The 16,973-nt window shown below is 39.7% G+C and overlaps 1 protein-coding gene across 1 annotated transcript; it reads left to right on the forward strand.

Annotated features, from left to right (window-relative positions):
- Positions 1–713: 713 nt before the first annotated feature.
- On the forward strand, positions 714–16,749 carry stard10 (StAR-related lipid transfer (START) domain containing 10). The gene is made up of 6 exons (XM_044355261.1): positions 714–1,628; positions 10,190–10,337; positions 10,488–10,591; positions 13,700–13,817; positions 14,467–14,519; positions 15,446–16,749. The coding sequence occupies exons 1-6, from the start codon at positions 1,470–1,472 to the stop codon at positions 15,650–15,652; spliced, it is 789 nt and encodes a 262-aa protein (XP_044211196.1). The 5' UTR covers positions 714–1,469; the 3' UTR covers positions 15,653–16,749.
- Positions 16,750–16,973: the final 224 nt, after the last annotated feature.

Consider the following 16,973-nt stretch of genomic DNA (forward strand, 5'->3'; position numbering starts at 1 on the left):
CAATATAGCAGTGCGCAGGTACTTTTTTGTTATTTTGTGTCGACTTTTGTAATGCAGCACCTGCAAAAATGTATGGATGTGTGTGTTCAAAAGAAAAAATCTTAGCCTCAACAGCATTTATTAGAAAAAAACTTACATATTTTTTAGTGTACCCATGCAAAAAATGTTAATGTTAAATGTTAACTGCAGTCCTGCTCATAAATTTTTTTTTTTTTTAAAAACCCACAGCTCCATAGCACTATTAGTGGTCAAAAACATCATAGGGTACCTTTACAGTGTAAGTGTGCCCATGCACTTTTAAATAGTTGAAACAAGGAAAAGCCATACAAATACATTTCTTACCGTGTTTATATGGTGTTGCACAGAGCCAGCAAGATAGTAGCTATAAGCTGCACAGTTGTTGTGGCTGTAAATATTTTTCAATACCTATGTGTTAACTGACACACCCAGATAGGCCATAATAACATCAATTAAAACAGGCAAGTTACTTATCCTATTTGATAAAAGTTGTCATTCAACTATAACTCTGTATAATATTACAAAGCAGCTTTTCAAAGATGGCTTTCCCAAAAAGCAGCAGCCACGAAAAGCATTTCACTTTCCTCATTTTCGATCAAATAAGTTAAACAAACAAAATGTCCACTCGGCAGAGCAGTGGGCTTTACGAAGAGCACCTAAAGGCATCACAGGGAGGCGTTTCCAATGTAGTCGCCGCTGCGTCGCCTGCCTGTTCTGCGTGGTTTCTCCTCCTCTCCCCTTCCACCTCCTCCTCCTCTTCCTCTTATTTCTCACCGCATCCCCTCTACCACCTGCCACAGCAGCGACGCAGCGATGGAGGGCTGCTGCAAATTATTATAAGCTCACAGAAGAACCAGCACCAACAGAGAAAAGAGAAAGACACGCAGAGGAAAAGATAGATAAAGAAGGAAAGAGACAGATAGATAGAGAGAGACGGATAGACAGAGAGAGAGAGAGTGTGAAGCGGAAACACAGAAACATATGGTTTGTCTGAAGAGGACTGCTGAACCGGACTGAAACTTATTAAATTACCGCCATCAACTAAAACGCACACTTAATTCGTTCATTTCATTTTTTGACACGTGTTTGCCTCATTTTTGCGCGCTCTCACCTGTGCGTTCACCTCTGTTTGATTAGTTTGTGCGGGGCGGATTGCGGTTGTTGTGCCTCCCTGAGCACAGACACACACGCACACAAGCAAACACACACACATAGATCATCACAAGACGCGGTGCAGCCTATAAAAGCTTCTTGCAAGGAGGAAATTGAATTACAGAAGTTATTCCCACAGAAGAGGAGGACAACTGGCTCTCGGCTTTTCCATTCGCTTTCGCTGGCTCACCGTGTCTCCTCCGGGCCCAGCAGGAGTCTCTTGGACCCCCCCCCACCCCCCCACTCCCCTAACCCCCTCTCTCCCTCTCCTCCCCCCCCTCACCCGCCGGTAACGAGCCATGTCTGGACACACTGTGACCATCCCGGACGACCGGGCGTTCGCCAGCTTCAAGGCGGAGTGTCTGTGCGAGGAGGGCTGGAGTATGAACTACAGCAAGGGGGGCATCACGGTGTGGACCCAGGGTCTGGAGGCGGGGAAGTCCGTCCACAAAATTAAGGTGAGACTGCTCAACCCCCCCCCACAGGTAGCTATGAAACATAACAGCATATAAACAGATTATAAAACAAGTACCTAGAATATGTCAAAATAAAGTTTAGATCAGAATCAAGCATAAAGGGACTGGGAGCAAAAAAAGAAACCCAGCTGCTGTATAATCCACTTGGCAGGGATGTGCTCTATTCCTATAGGATTCAAACTGCTGACATGCTTTAATCACTGCTTTTTGCTGCATGATCCCTTTGTGGTAGCAGAGGCTTCTCCAAACCACTAACAGCCAGTTACATTTCAAAGAAACTGATTCAAATGACACAGCATACTGCACTTTTTCCCGCATGTCATCACACATAAACATGGGTTTTTTTAGAAATAATATACAGTAACAGTAACAGTGCCTGCAACAAGAAACACATGCCATGTTAGATTCACTCATCTAGGATATTTCTAAATGTGCACAGTGGTGATGATGTGCCTGGTGCACCATGAGAAATCCCATTGACTGTAAAGAGAAGTGAGAGCAGGAGGTAATCTCTGGAGGCAGGTTTAATTCTCTGGAGAGACACATCATCCTCTGCCAGTGGAACTATTTTCCAAGTCTTTAATCAGTTGTATAGTGGTTAGTGTTCAGTATATTGCCTCAGCTTGCTAAACTGTACAGTAATGTCTGGTTTATTCTTTATTGTCTTGTCTGGAAATGGTTTTGCATACAGTTTTTCATCCATTTAACACACAGGGAAATGAGCAAAAGCGCACCAGGAAATAGCACAAAAGACTATAGAAGTGACTAGAGCTGAAAAGTTGATAGACAGAAAATGTATCAAAGAGTTTTATGATAATCAAGTGATGAATTATGTCGTTTATTAAGCAGTTGCAGGCTCTCAAATGTGAGAATTTGCTGCTTCTCTGTTTCATATGATTGTTCATTTTTGAGTTTTATTGACTGTTTGAAGACATCACTCTGATAACTTGTGGTGGCCTTTTGTCACTACAATAAATAATTAACCAGACATTAATAATACAAGGGACAGTAGATGGAAAAATGTGGTCACTCCTGATCATTGTTTAGGTAAGATAATGTGACAAGCATGTGAAAGTACATAATGAGTCAACTTTGTTATCAGGTCAATTATCAGTCCTGGCAGTTTGTCTTAAGTGTGAATGTCTTGGGTGTCGATGTCCTTTTAAATGTAGAAACTGCTGCGTATCATCTAACATGTTATTTTTGACCACGTCATTAATAATGTTTTGTTAGTGTTCCGGAACAGAGAACAAAAGCTAATTTAGATTCACTCTTCACGGCACACTTGTGCTCTCTTGAAGGGGAAAAGGTGATTATAGAGGTAGTTTGAATTTGCACACGTGTGTGAAGATACAAAGCGAGAGTTTGATATGACTTTCAGTTCCTTTTTTAAAATCATAGAACACTCCATTAAGAACATCAATAACGTGAAGAAATATGAACTGTTGTAAGACTCTTGCATCATTTGGAACCTATAGCCTGGAAAATATTAAAATAGATCAGAAAATTGTAACAGAAGACATTGTTTTAGAGCTGCAACAATTAGTCGATCAACAAAATATTAATCGCCAACTATTTGATAATCGAATCATCAATTTAGTCTTTTTTTTTTTTTTAAGCAAAAATGCCCAAGATTCTCTAGTTTCAGCTTCTCAGATGTCATACATGATGATAAACTGAATATTTTGGGATTTGGACTGTTGAAGACATCACCTTTGACTCTGAGAACTTGTAACAGGTATTTTTTAAAAACTTTTTACCGATAGCCAAAATGAATAATTAAGAAAATAATTGGCAGATTAATCAATAATGAAAAAGCTCGTTAGTTGCAGCCTTACATTGTTTTATCATACTTCTAACACATTTTCCCAGTGTGCACTACAGTCTTTACTTATCCATGTTGGCACTGAACCTGACTGACTGGTATTTTAGTGCTTCACTGGCTCAAAACCTGTAGTGTTGTCACTCTCACTTTAAGACTGATTTGGCTTGACAGCTGACAGTTTTGGGAAGGTTGCACACTTTACACCCTTTAAATGTTACTTAAAGAACTTCCATAATAATCTAATTACTGTCAGTTATTTTTGCATCCATTTTTCTGCTGTATACTGGACATTGATAGAAGCTAAACACACTCTCCTCTGTGTGTGTGCTTTCCTGCTGTTTTACTGGTGTATCCGGGTCTGATGAGCGTGAGCAAACCACCAGGTGTTTACTTTGTTAAATAAAGTAATGTATGTGTGTGTGCATGCATGGGTGTGTGTGTGTGTGCATACGGGTGTTATCTTCATGTGCAGAGGACACCACAGCTCCCCCACGCCCCACCCCTCTCTATCTGTCTTTGTACCTGTTCTTTTGTGTGAGTTGGCCGCATTTGCCTGTGTAATTCCTCAGGGTATGTGTGCTTCAGGAGAGGTGTATCATGTCCTCATCAGCAGGGTATAATGTGTGTGTGTGTTTGTGTATGTGTGTGTGTGTACGCAAAGGGTAAGGTTCTGCTTATTCATGCTTTTTCATACAGCCCAGGTGTGTTTCCTCTCGACAGCTCTGCAAACAGAGAGAAGCACACTGACACACACACACACACACACACATTTAGAGTTCGGGTGGGGTTTCTATCTCTAACTGGCACTTTATCTTTATGTAAATATGACAGTTACAGGAGCTTGATTTTTGCATGGTGCAGCTTTCTATCTCTCTGTACCTGTCTTTTTTTTTTTTTCTAACACACAACCTGCCACTCATTTCATCCAAACTCTGACGTGACACGAGTGCGTTTATTTCTCTGAATTTTGTGGTTTTTCTCTATAGACAAAACGATAAAAGGATTTGTAGTGTGTAAGTGTGGTTATCGATGTGCATGTTTCATGCTTATAAGTGTGTGTGTGTGTGTGTGTAGTGATGCCACAGATACAGCTCTTCTATTTATAGACGGAATGAAAGCAAGCATCTTTGCTGATGCATGTCAAATGATTAATGTGGGTGTGGAGACTTAACACTTTTTCCCCAATCTCTCACTCTCTCTTCCTTTTTCACTTTCTCTCTTTACCTATAGCATTAACAGTGGTAAAGACGAACAGATATATCTGAATGAGAGAGAGAGAAAGAGAGAGAGAGAACAGACTGGCAATCATCATTATCATTAGCAGTGTAATTATTATCAGCCTCATTATCATCGTAATTATCGTCACTGCCATATTCATCAATAATGACTTTTTATATCACGGCTGTAATCACTCACGCTAACCTTCACCATCATCATGATATCATGTGTCAGAATATGACTCCACACACAATATGTGTGTGTGTGTGTGTGTGTGTGTGTGTGTGTGTGTTAGTATGTAGGTGGTTTTGTTTACTTGAATAGTTTTACAAGTCGTCAGATGGCTGCCCGCTTCTCCTGCCTCTCTGCCACACGCACACTGGAGACTCCTGCGTTTTTCTTCACACTGACACAGAGGGAAGCCCGGCTCTGAATCACACACACACACACACTTGTGCTTTTATGTTTTTTTTTTTTTTTTCACAATTGTCTTCTGCAATCATGTATCTGCACCCAGAGGAGCAAAAGATGAGAGTCGACAGGTTGGAGGCAGCGGAGGGAAGGGAAGGAAAGAGAGTGGCAGGGAGAGAACAAGAGTAGGTGCGACGGGGAATAAGGGAGAGAAAGTGGGCGGAGTGGGTTGGACGCGCAGGGGGGTCAGAGGTCATTGTGAGTGGGCAGCGGGCGCAGTACGGACAGGCCTGAAAAAAGACTTGCACGCACACGCATTGTTTGAGTACCTATTTGTCCGCCTGTTTGTCTCCCTCTGTCTCTGTTTTATCTTTCTGAACTCTCTTTCACCCGCCTCTCTGTCTCTCCCTCCATCCTCTCCGTCTCCTTGCTTCATCTGTTGAGTTTACTGAATTAGTGTGTAATAGAATTACACACACATGTACTTATCTGGCCGTATGTCTTCATTCTGTTGCTGTTCATCAGTTCTCTTCTTTCACCTTTTCATTTGGCTTTCTTTCTACCTCCTACTCCTGTTTCAGTTTGCCTGTGGATACAACAACGTCCATTATTCTCCCTGGTCTTTTCTGACCTGCAAGTACACACAAATACACACACACACACACACACAGATATCAAATTTGAGACCAAACTGATACTGGTGTACTGACAACCGCTCTGTGCTACATCCACAGAAATGTTGATGAGTAATAGCTTTGTATTTATAAAGGTTTTAAGTGTTCTAAATAATTGAAAGGCATTTCATTATTTTAGACAGAGCAGTATCAGCTGAATCTACAATCACTAATCACATTTTAAAAAAATCAATAAGCTTGTTTTTATGCTGATTTCTCCCTGGCCTCCTCCTGCGTCAATTTCTTAGTCACAGCAGTGGAAACTTTACTCAACATTCTTACGTAAAAGTTGTTATAGCACAATTACAAGTTAAGTCCTACATTCAAAATTAATTTTCAGTGGGGCGCCCTGGTTGCTAAGGGTCAGGGTGCCAATGAATCTGAGTCATATTGTAGGAAATAAGCATATGATTTAGATGTAAAAAAACGTCTGCAAAGTAACTAGTAACTGTAGCTGTCAAATACATTTAGTAGAAGTGTAAAGATGCATCATAAAAAGTAAATACTCAAGTACCTCAACATTGTACTTAAGTGTTGTACTTGAGTAAATGTACAAGGGCTGCAAATAACAATAATTTTCATTATCAATTAATCTGCTGATTGTTTTTTTTGGATTAATCAATGAGTCATTTGGCCAATAAAATGCCAGATAATAGTGAAACATGCCTGTTATAATTTCCCACAATCCAAGGTGACGTCTTCAAATTTCTTCTTTTGTCCGACCAACAGTCCAAAATCCAAAGATATTCCGTTTACAATGATATAAACTGATAAAAGCAGAAAACCCTGACATTGAATATTTGGCATTTTTGCTTGAAAAAAGGATGAATTTATTTTTTAGAAATGATTGTCAATTAATTTTCTGTAAAAATGGACTTATTGTTGCAGCTCTAAAATGTACTCAGTTACCTTCCACCACAGCTTAGTCATCATATTTGCAGTAGCAGCTTTGTCCTGGTGCATTATGTACAGTATCTTCCCGATTGTGTAGAAGAACAGACCATTTTCTACCTTTGTTGCTACAGATAGTGCAGTATAATTACTGTGAAAAATTATGCTGCATTTCATTATGCTTTCATTTATGGCTTCAAAATAATAAAAATACTAATGGAAAAACTTTTCAAGCCAAAGTGTGAAACACAAAACAAAGGACCTTTTACATCTTGTCACACAGGAAAATGTGACTGTTGACTGTATGTAAAGCTGAAATAAGCAGATTCTTAACCTTGGAACAGTATATGTGACAAAATAATCTCAACTTAAATGTCCGCTTACTTGCATTTGTTGAGCCTTCAACCACATCTCATGGTCATCATCAGCAAAGTTACCAAGTTTGTAACTTTCAGTCCAAACATTCAATTAACGACTACTTGTTATTACGTGACAGTGACTTTGTGATCAAAGGTCAGTTGAATGTTAATGGAAAACTACTAAACTGCCCATAGGTGGGACCGGTAGTTTTCCAGTCCAGGATCTTTTTGTGCCTCACACCTAGCACAGTTTGATGCATACATGCATATGTTATCTGTATTTGCTCTTTTCTTACTCATGTGACAACACACATACTACTACATATAGTATGTGGCTTTATTTTGCCTATGTGACTTTGCTTCCTGTCTGTCTTGGAATCTTTTGAACTTCACTTGCATACTTGATTACGGTCTATTTGAGCGAGCTATCTGATATTGGAGCATGAATAAATGGAGTCTAACGGACTCCAAGTTCATGTATCAGTCTACCTCCTAACAGAGCCATGAATTAGCTCCTCTGATGACCTTGATTGAGATCATGATGAGGTTAGACCAGCTAACGCTGATGCCCTGCGCCTGCAGATATTCATCCACGTGTCCTTATTCTGTCTCTTATGTTGTTGTCAGCGTCAGTCTGTATTTACCTGCTCTCTGCACACTCTCTACATTTCCTTGTTCTCAGTAAGGGTTCTCCTTGTTTGTGGGGATGTCGTTTCAATTTAGCATTTTCATTTTTTCTTTTGTTTCACAGTGTGGCTGGTTGAGCAGCCCTGTGAGACTGACTGTCTAAGCACCATATGAATAAAGCAACTAGGCAACAAGTGAGCATAGCTCTCAATACAGTGCATATACTGGCATTGTTTTACATGTCCAATTTGGAGTCAGAGGTAGTAAAATAACATTTCTTTAACAAGTGGGTTGGAAGACAAAATGGGTCATTGAGAGTTATAATGATATGTGGTCCCCCGACAATTCATTTCACTTAATTTGGGTCCTTGCCTGAAAAAGTTAAAAGATTTCTCACTTGGAGCATTTTCAGAGTTCTCACTGTCCTCACTTTCTTGTCCTTATTTCCCAACATCATCTGTAATTTTTCCTCAGTGGAACTAACTCTTAATGATCTTAATGTTCGGAATGAGTATATATATATATATATATATATATATATATATATATTATATTTTATTTTATTTTATTTTATTTTATTTTTATTTATTTTTTTTTGACTGATATCGTATGTTCTAGTGGCAGGTTTAGTGAAATATCTCAACAACTGTTGGATGGATTGCCCCTGACTTTTCATCTAGTGCTACCAGCAGGTCAAAGTTTCCCCTTATCTGATGAAATATCTTGACTTGACATCTACTTGATGGGTTGGCACACAATTTTCATGGTGCCCAGAGGATGAATTGTAATAACTTCAGTGATAATTTCAGTGATACTGACTTTTCTCATCAGGTAAAAATTTAAATCGTCCAATACTTTGGTTTATGCAAAGCTTGTGATGTTCTCATCAGCCTCACTTGTATTAATGAGGAAATGAACAAAACTAAGATGGTAAACATTATATCTGCAAGTCAGCAGCATGCTAGCATTGTCATTGTGAGCATGTCCGCATGCTGACATTAGCATTTAGCTCAAAGCTCTGCAGTTGGCTGTAGACTCTTGATCTTATTTTACTCTTTCATATGACTGAATTACTAGTCAGTGATCATTAGTTAAGAATTTTGCACATCTCCAAATGAGCAAGTTTTTCAATGGCCTGTGCATATTTTTTTGCCGCTACACCAAAGATAGTCACATAATGTTTCATTTGCTACTGTTTTAGCATATAGAATTAGAGCAGGCCTCCTATTCAAACAGATGAACAGTCAATGTAGAGTGAAATTAGTGATCATTTTCTTAGATGAGGCCCTCAGGGAACAAGGGAAAGAAGAGAGATGTAGCTCTAAACCATCTGGACTGATTTGTAAGTTGGGAGTTAAAATCATTTGGGATCCTCGGTCCATTTCTTTCTCATTCGCTCTTCTTCTCTTGCTCTGTTTGTCTCACAGTCTCTCTCAGCCTCTCACTCACTCTTAGTGTTTTGTGTCTCACCTGTCCTAGTTTGTCTATCTCTCTGTCTTTTTTCTCTTTACATGCCTCTCCCTTTGTTCTCTCCTTATCATTAAGACTTATTCCCCCTGGCTATTGTAACTGTAGTAACAGCTTTACTCTAGGGATGCAGACCTCTCCTTATAGAGTACATGTACATGTCTGTTTATATTTACTGCATCTGTTCCAAACCTGACATAGGCACGAGTCCCTGTGGTTTCATTAATAAGCTGTGACACACCTACACAAACTTGTTCCAAATCAACAAGTACGGATATATAACTGATTCCTTATAGATTTTGCTTTGAAATGTGTCATTATGATTTATTTTAATGTTTCTTCAAGTAGATTTTAGGACCCAGATCGGGTGCTGGCCTGTTTCTGTAAGAACACTACTTTTAAGTATTGAATCTAGATCTCAGGATGAGACAAGTTAATTTCTGGAAAACTGTGTGTATCCTTCATACTTTTGTCCAAACAGCAGGGGACTTGTAGATGTGTATGGCCTCTAAAAAAAAAAAATAAAAAAAAAAGCGTTCAGACCCCCGTTACCCCTCGACTTTCACAGACTATTCAACTGTGTCTCTGTCCTGTACCGAATGTATTTTGTTTCATTTACAAGCTCAAGTTTAGTAATGACTCATCTGTGGTCAGTGACGTGTCTCTCTCCTAATTTTCTCTTTCTCTCTCTCTGTCACACACACACACACACACACACACCACACACACATCCTGTCTGCTCCATGACACTGACACTCTTCGACCATCTGATGTCTAATCATTTACATGTCAGTTGCCAGATCTGTGTGTGTGTGTGTGTGTGTGTACATTTACACACATCCACCTAATTTATTTGTTCTGTTAAGTATGGATGTTGAATTTTGTGCACGTCTTTGATGTTTTTACCAGGGTTTGTTTTGGTGCAGTACTTTGAATTTATGGAATGCAACTTCTAAAATCATGTATTGAATATAGATATATTACAGGATTGGTGCTTATGATAAATATGAGTTAAATACATCCGTTTATTATAACACTATTTCTCTCTTTCTATCCATCTGTCTCTCGCAGTGTCGTATGGTGTGTAAGGACGTCTCAGCTGAGACCATGTATGACGTTCTCCATGACATTGAATACAGAAGGAAATGGGACACAAACGTCATTGAGACCTTTGATATCGGGAAACTTACAGTCAACGCGGACGTCGGTTACTACTCATGTATGTAGCACACTCTTGTGTAAACAACAGCTGCATTGATTTGTTACTAATATGATTTGGGGCTGTGAGAGGAAACAGAAACACACAGACAGTAAAATGCACGTTGATCCGCTATACTATGTTCACCAGCTTTCTTCGGTTTGTTAACAGGGAAGTGTCCAAATCCTCTTCGGAACCGCGATGTCATCACGCTTCGCTCCTGGCTGCCAATAGGGAAAGATTACATCATCATGAACTATTCAGTCAAACATGCCGTGAGTATACAGTATACACGAATACACACACACACACACACATACAGCTGGGGCCCTGCTCATTCACGCTACTATAACTCTGTACATGTGCGTTCAAAGGTGCACTGGAGTGCTAATGCAGCATTGTGAAACAAATTGAAATGAGTGCACATTGGGTGAGCTGACATGAACATTGATCCAGTTTAACAAGCTGAAGGGCGTTGTGCATTTGTATTTGTGGAAAGGAGGTATTAAAACTCTGTGTGTGTGTGTCACTTATCTTACACAGAACCACTGCATCCAAACTGAGAGCACAATCATACCTCCTGCCTTTGATGCTTTTACCAGGGAGATGATAGATTGTACCCTGTGCCGACACTGCTTCAGTTTTAGTGCGGGATAGTTAATTTGATTCAGTTCAGTGTATTGTATTGTAGGTCGGCCTCCAGTTGTGCTTTTTTTAGGACGACTAATTTGAGTGCAAGAGGCCAGTAAAACAAGCAGACAGATTAGAGAACACTGGGACCATGTGAGTGACTTTCAGTTTGGAATCAGACCAGAAACTTCGGCTTTTAGTTTGGCTCCGTTTCTGTGTTTCTTGTCCAACTGGATGAAGAAGACCGAAGAAGAATGATCCTGTGTAAAAGCTTGTACTCACCACTTCTCTCTTGGGGTGCAACAAACTATTATTTTCATTATTAACTTGCTGACTGTGATTAATTGATTAATTGTCAGGTTTATAAAATCTCAGAAAATAGTGGAAAAATGCCTTTCACAATGTCCTAAATGGCTTGTTTTGTCTGACTAAAACCAAAAATTATTTGGTTTACTGTCACATAAGACGATGCAAAGCAGCAAATCCTCACAATGGAGAAGCTGGAACCAGAACTTTGCTAGAAAAAAAACAATTCAATGATAAATCAATTGTCAAAATAGTTGCGATCAACTAATTTATAATTCATTGATTGAGCTCCACCTCTCTTTCTCTGTCTTTGTCTCTGTCTCTGTCTGCGGTTTTTGTGTCTTTTTCTTTTTTCCTGTCTGTCTTTCTTGCTTTTCTGCCTCTCCCCTAGTATGTCTTTCAGTCTCCCTTTCCCTCTCTGTTTCTCACTCTCAGTTTCGCTCACTAATATAATGTTTACAAAAAGATAAGGCCTTTCATGTGACTGTTAGCTGTTGACTTCCGCCTCGCCTTCCGCATTCCTGCATCAATCAGTGGTCACGAACATAATAGACAGTGTGTGTGTGCACGGCTGTGTGTGTGTGATTAGCCAAGGTCACTCTTGATAATCAGTAGAATTTGAGAGTTTGACTTGTGGAGCTGCAACTGAAGGGGGATACCAGTGGAGTGCTGAGTTCATGCGGTCACCGCCTGGAGTCTGTCCAATTATCCTGTATTTGACGCGACATTCATCTGCACTCTTCCGCAGGATTAGTAACAAGTGCTTTTTCCGTCGTAAATTTGGAAAGGGTTTCAGCAATCAGCCTTTGAAGTCTAGTTGCCACTGCCCTGTAGTAACTGTGGCTGATCCCACTGCAAAGCTTGCTAGTGGGCGAGTCTCATCTCATATATTTATACTAATGATTACTAATAGCTATTAATGACTATTTTACCAGTTCATCTGTTGAGTTCTTAATCATATAAAATGAACCAAAGAAACAAGAATCAGAATAGGAGAAACATAACAAGTGACCATTACAAGTTACCATTGCTTGTTTGAAACAAAAGCCAGAAAAACAAAGTTAAGTAAATGTTATGTTGATCAATTCTTCTAATTGATTGATCATCAGATACCCAGGTCAGAAGATATGTAGTAGTTTCCTGGTATGGTGGATCACTTGAAGGAATAGTTTGACATATTTAGGAAATGAAGCTTATTGAGATGAGATCAATACCACTCTCATTTGTTTGACGCTAAAAATGAAGCTAGAGCTAGCAGCCGGTTAGCTTAGCCTAGCTGTAAGCAGGCAAAAACAGTGAGCCTGGTTCTGTCTTGCCTTAAAAAATCCACCTACCAGTGCTTCTAAAGATCACTAATTAACAAGTTACATCTCGTTTTTTTAATCAGTATGAATAAGCAAATACTCTTGTATTTCCTAAAATATCAAGCTATTCTTTAAAGTCAGGATAGTAGAGAGTCACCCCATCAGTGACTAAAAATGAAATGCTACAAATTTCCTGTAGTCTTCCCTATGAAAAAACATCCCCTATATCTAGCTCAGAACATTACAGTGTTGTTGGTGATTTCCTGGCAACCTGCAGATGTAATGATTCACAGATGTTGCCAGTGTTCTGTCAGCAAAAACTTACTTGCAATGTAATCTATTAGTGGAGAAGTACAGGCACCAAAAATAGGAAGTCATACAGTAGGTGAGAGATAAAGCATTAATTTGAAGTTCTCCTGTGATAAAGGTTCTTAAGCTGATTGCTGCACTGTGTGCTTCTTACTGTAAGTGCTCCACAGTGTGCCTGTCCTAATTAGCACAGGCTAACCAGCACTGTACTTCATCATCATGAATAATAATCGTAGATATGTAGTCAAAGGAGCCCGCAGTGGAATAGAGAGCTAGATCTGGCCTTTACTGCTGTGTTACTCACAGGATATTGTGGACAGGATTTGCATCATAAATATGACTGCGGGGCAGAAAATCAGATTGACTGGCAGCAGGAAAACACGCTTGAGCGTCTACCCTGCAGACCTTTTATATGCCATTGGATAGATTTTAGGATTGTGTTGCTGATATTAGAGATACTTCTGATTAAAAGAAACAGTGGGTGCATATGTGTATAGTTTGCATTCATTGAAGGAGGTTTACTTTGGGAGGAGTGTATGAAAATCATTTACATTGATGCTTAAATGAGGTAATTTTAGCTGACGTTCCCGTCAGGAGCAACTTTAACTAACTGAAGGGCTCCTTATCCTGTTCAAGGACACTTTTGACAGAAAACAAGGCAGCTGCTACACGCATTGAATAAGAAATCTGTGTCTGTGTCTGTGTCTGTGTCTGTGTCTGTGTCTGTGTCTGTGTGTGTGTCTGTGTGTGTGTGTGTGTGTGTGTGTGTGTGTGTGTGTGTGTGTGTGTGTGTGTGTGTGTGTGTGTGTGTGTGTGTGTGTGTTGTCCCAACAGAAATACCCTCCTAAAAAGGACATGGTGCGAGCTGTGTCCATTCAGACTGGCTACATGATCCAGAGCCAGGGACCCAACCACTGTACCCTCACTTACATGGCCCAGGTAGATCCAAGAGGTAACTATAACACACTCACACACACACACAAACACACACTCACACCAGCACAAACACAATGGGACAAACTCATGCAGCAATACATGAATAGTAGTAGTACAAACATAAAAAAAAAAGACTGAAACACACAGAAACACACAGGTACACGCACACTCACCCTGGTGCTTAACGCATGCTCAAAGTTGTAATGAATGATTCATTCCCCTGCCTTTATGTCAAAATGAGTCACCATAGTAACCATATGAAGGACAGAGTCTATTTCACTCTCTCGCTCTGTCCCTCTCCCCTCTTTTAACTTGCCCTCTTTTTCTATTCGTTAATCCTTTCCTCTCATTCTCCCTTTAATTCACGTCTTTACTGTCCCTCTCTTGCATGCAAGTGCTGATTGCGTTTGTAATGTGTGTGTTTGTGTGTGTGTGTGTGTGAGAAGCATATGGTGAAGTGCAGAGAGTAGTTGGGTTACAAATCCTCACTTTGATCCCGTATGACATGACATGTAATATAGCAAACTCTAAATCCCTGTTTTTTTTTTTTTTATATATCTTCTCCATCCTCCTCCTCCTCTTTTACTCTCTCTCCGTCTCTCTTTCATTCACACACTTCGTGCCTCACTGTTTCTTTTATCTGCTCTCTCTGTCTCTCTTTGCAGGTTCATTACCCAAGTGGGTTGTCAACAAGTCTTCCCACTTCCTCGCTCCTCGCGTAAGTCATTTGCAGATTAACACAGATTCTTTGAGTGTGTGTTTGTTGATGTGTTAATCCACAGCCACTGTGCATAAAGGTTACTTTTCACACAGCAGACCTTATACGTGTAAAATGTATAATCTCTCCTACACATTCCAGTATGACACTGTTTACTGTATTCGTGTGTTTGTCTCTGTGAGAGCGTGTGCATATTTGTTAAAATAGGGCAAAGATTCTCTAGAGAACATCCCGGGATGGAAGAGTCCCTTGATGATTAGAATCAGAAAAACAGCAGCTCAGTGAGACGTACAAATCCCACTGAAAATAACAATGCTGATGACTGCAACACAATAAATACAGGAGGACTTTTCCTTCTGGGTGTGACATTGTATTAGTGTTCATTCATAATTCAAGATATAGTACTACATAAAAAAATATTACCATCTAAGGTTTCTTTTTTAAACCAATAGTCATTCTGAATAAGGTTTCATATTTGCATCTAATTACTTTTGCATGTCTGGAAATGTGAAGGTACTTGATGATTTGGCTCTCACATCAGAGCAAGAAATTCTACACAGATTCACTTCCCACTATCTCCCTCTTTACCTCTCTGCCTGTTTTTTTTTTATCGCTGTAGATATCTCCATCTCTCCATAAATTCCCTTCTATCTCTAATGATCCTTTTTCTCATCCATCTTCATTCTTTTTCATTTTCCTCTCTTTCTGTAGTCTTTGTTTCTGTTGAGGTCAGTCTAGCGTGTCTTCTCTCAAGGTTGACCAAGAATAAATGCTGACAAAATCATTTAAGTCCAAATTATTTCTGGCAATCAGTGCCATCCTCTCCTTTCTGTTGGCTGAAGTGTTTGAGGATCAATATAAATCTATAAAAACTTAATGTTTATGTTGTCTATATTGTGTTGTTGATCCTTTTTTTTTCTTTTCAGGCAATGAAGAAGATCAACAAAGCCTGTGTGAAGTATTCAGAGTGGAAGCAGAGACACAACCCCGGATTCAAGCCCTGGCTCTACCCCGAACAGACTACATTACCCAGCATCCCACTCTCTGAGCTCAGCATCCAGCATGCTGAGAGCCTGGAGAATATTGATGAGAGCTCCCTGGCCGAGACCCAGGAGAGAGAAGACAGCGACTAACACACACACAACACGACAACACAACACACAACACACATATTCATGCACACACACACACACACATACAGTAATGCAGGGATACATGCATGCCTGATACACATCCATAATGACACAAATGTGCCATGTATGTGATTCAGTATGTAACTGTATATGTGCTTATACTTGCATATGTGTGCATATATATATATCTATATATATATATATACTCTACATGCAAGTGCATATGCAGTCATAATAACAGTCACATGCATGTAAGCATTCATGCATACAGACAAACTCATTCTCGACCAACTCAAGTCTCTTACTCGCATACATAATGTATGAACACGTACATACAATATACAAACGTCTGCAACATAGATGCACTCACAGACACACACCCACCCACTCACAAGGGGCTGCAAGACTACGTATTTTTACATGTCAGTAAACTCATCACAGTCAAAAACATGGCTGTGAATGTGATTTTTCATGCCTGTTAAAGGATATATCAGCGTTTTCTAATCGGGGGGGCTATGCAGATTATTATAGCAAAAATATATTTTCAGTAAGATTAATGTTTAAATGTTTACATATTAACTTGATGTAGACACTGGACAGTGCACACCCTTTCATTCAAACTTAGGCCAAAACAATGGATATCAGAATTATACAAACTTCCTTTAACTCACACTTGTTTCAGTAGTCTAAATAGTGGGAAAACTTCTAAGTGCAACCCCTAATGATCACAATGCAAACAAAATTTGTATGTAAAAATTAACATACTATACATACCTGTATACACATGCAGAGTTCACGTTTAAGACTGCATTTATGCACCCAGACATGCATACACACTCCCAGTTTATGTCTCTCTCCCCTTGTTGTCTCTCTGTCACTCGTTATGTGTCTTTATCACATTTTGTAAGCACATGATAAATATGCAGGTGTGCAGAAGGCAGCTGTAACTCCCAACCAAACCCCAACACATGTACACACACACAACACACACAAACACACACAGATTTTACACTCACACGTTCTGTCTGCTGAGATGTATGAATGTATGTAGAGTTTAAAAATTAAATACAGATTCCTACAGAGGTTTTCAAATTTCACCAGTGAGCTGAGTCATTTTTTCTGTGTGTGTGTGTGTGTGTGTGTGTGTGTGTGTGTGTGTGTGTGTGTGTGTGTGTGTGTGTGTGTGCGTGTGTGTGTGTGCGTGTGTGTGTGTGTGTGTGTGCGTGTGTGTGTGTGCGTGTGTGTGTGTGTGTGTGTGTGTGTGTGTGAGTGATGATGGCCTGCAGGTTGGTATGGCTGTGCTGTTGCTAAAATAGGAAAA

The sequence above is a fragment of the Thunnus albacares genome, chromosome 6 (genome assembly GCF_914725855.1).
Source record: "Thunnus albacares chromosome 6, fThuAlb1.1, whole genome shotgun sequence".
Lineage (NCBI taxonomy): Eukaryota > Metazoa > Chordata > Actinopteri > Scombriformes > Scombridae > Thunnus > Thunnus albacares.

Coding starts and splice junctions, on each gene's coding strand:
- stard10 (XM_044355261.1), top strand. CDS start 1,470: ATGTCTGGACACACTGTGACCATCCCGGACGACCGGGCGTTCGCCAGC. Junction 13,818..14,466: donor GGCCCAGGTAGATCCAAGAG/GTAACTATAACA, acceptor CTCTCTTTGCAG/GTTCATTACCCAAGTGGGTT. Junction 14,520..15,445: donor CCCACTTCCTCGCTCCTCGC/GTAAGTCATTTG, acceptor TTTTCTTTTCAG/GCAATGAAGAAGATCAACAA.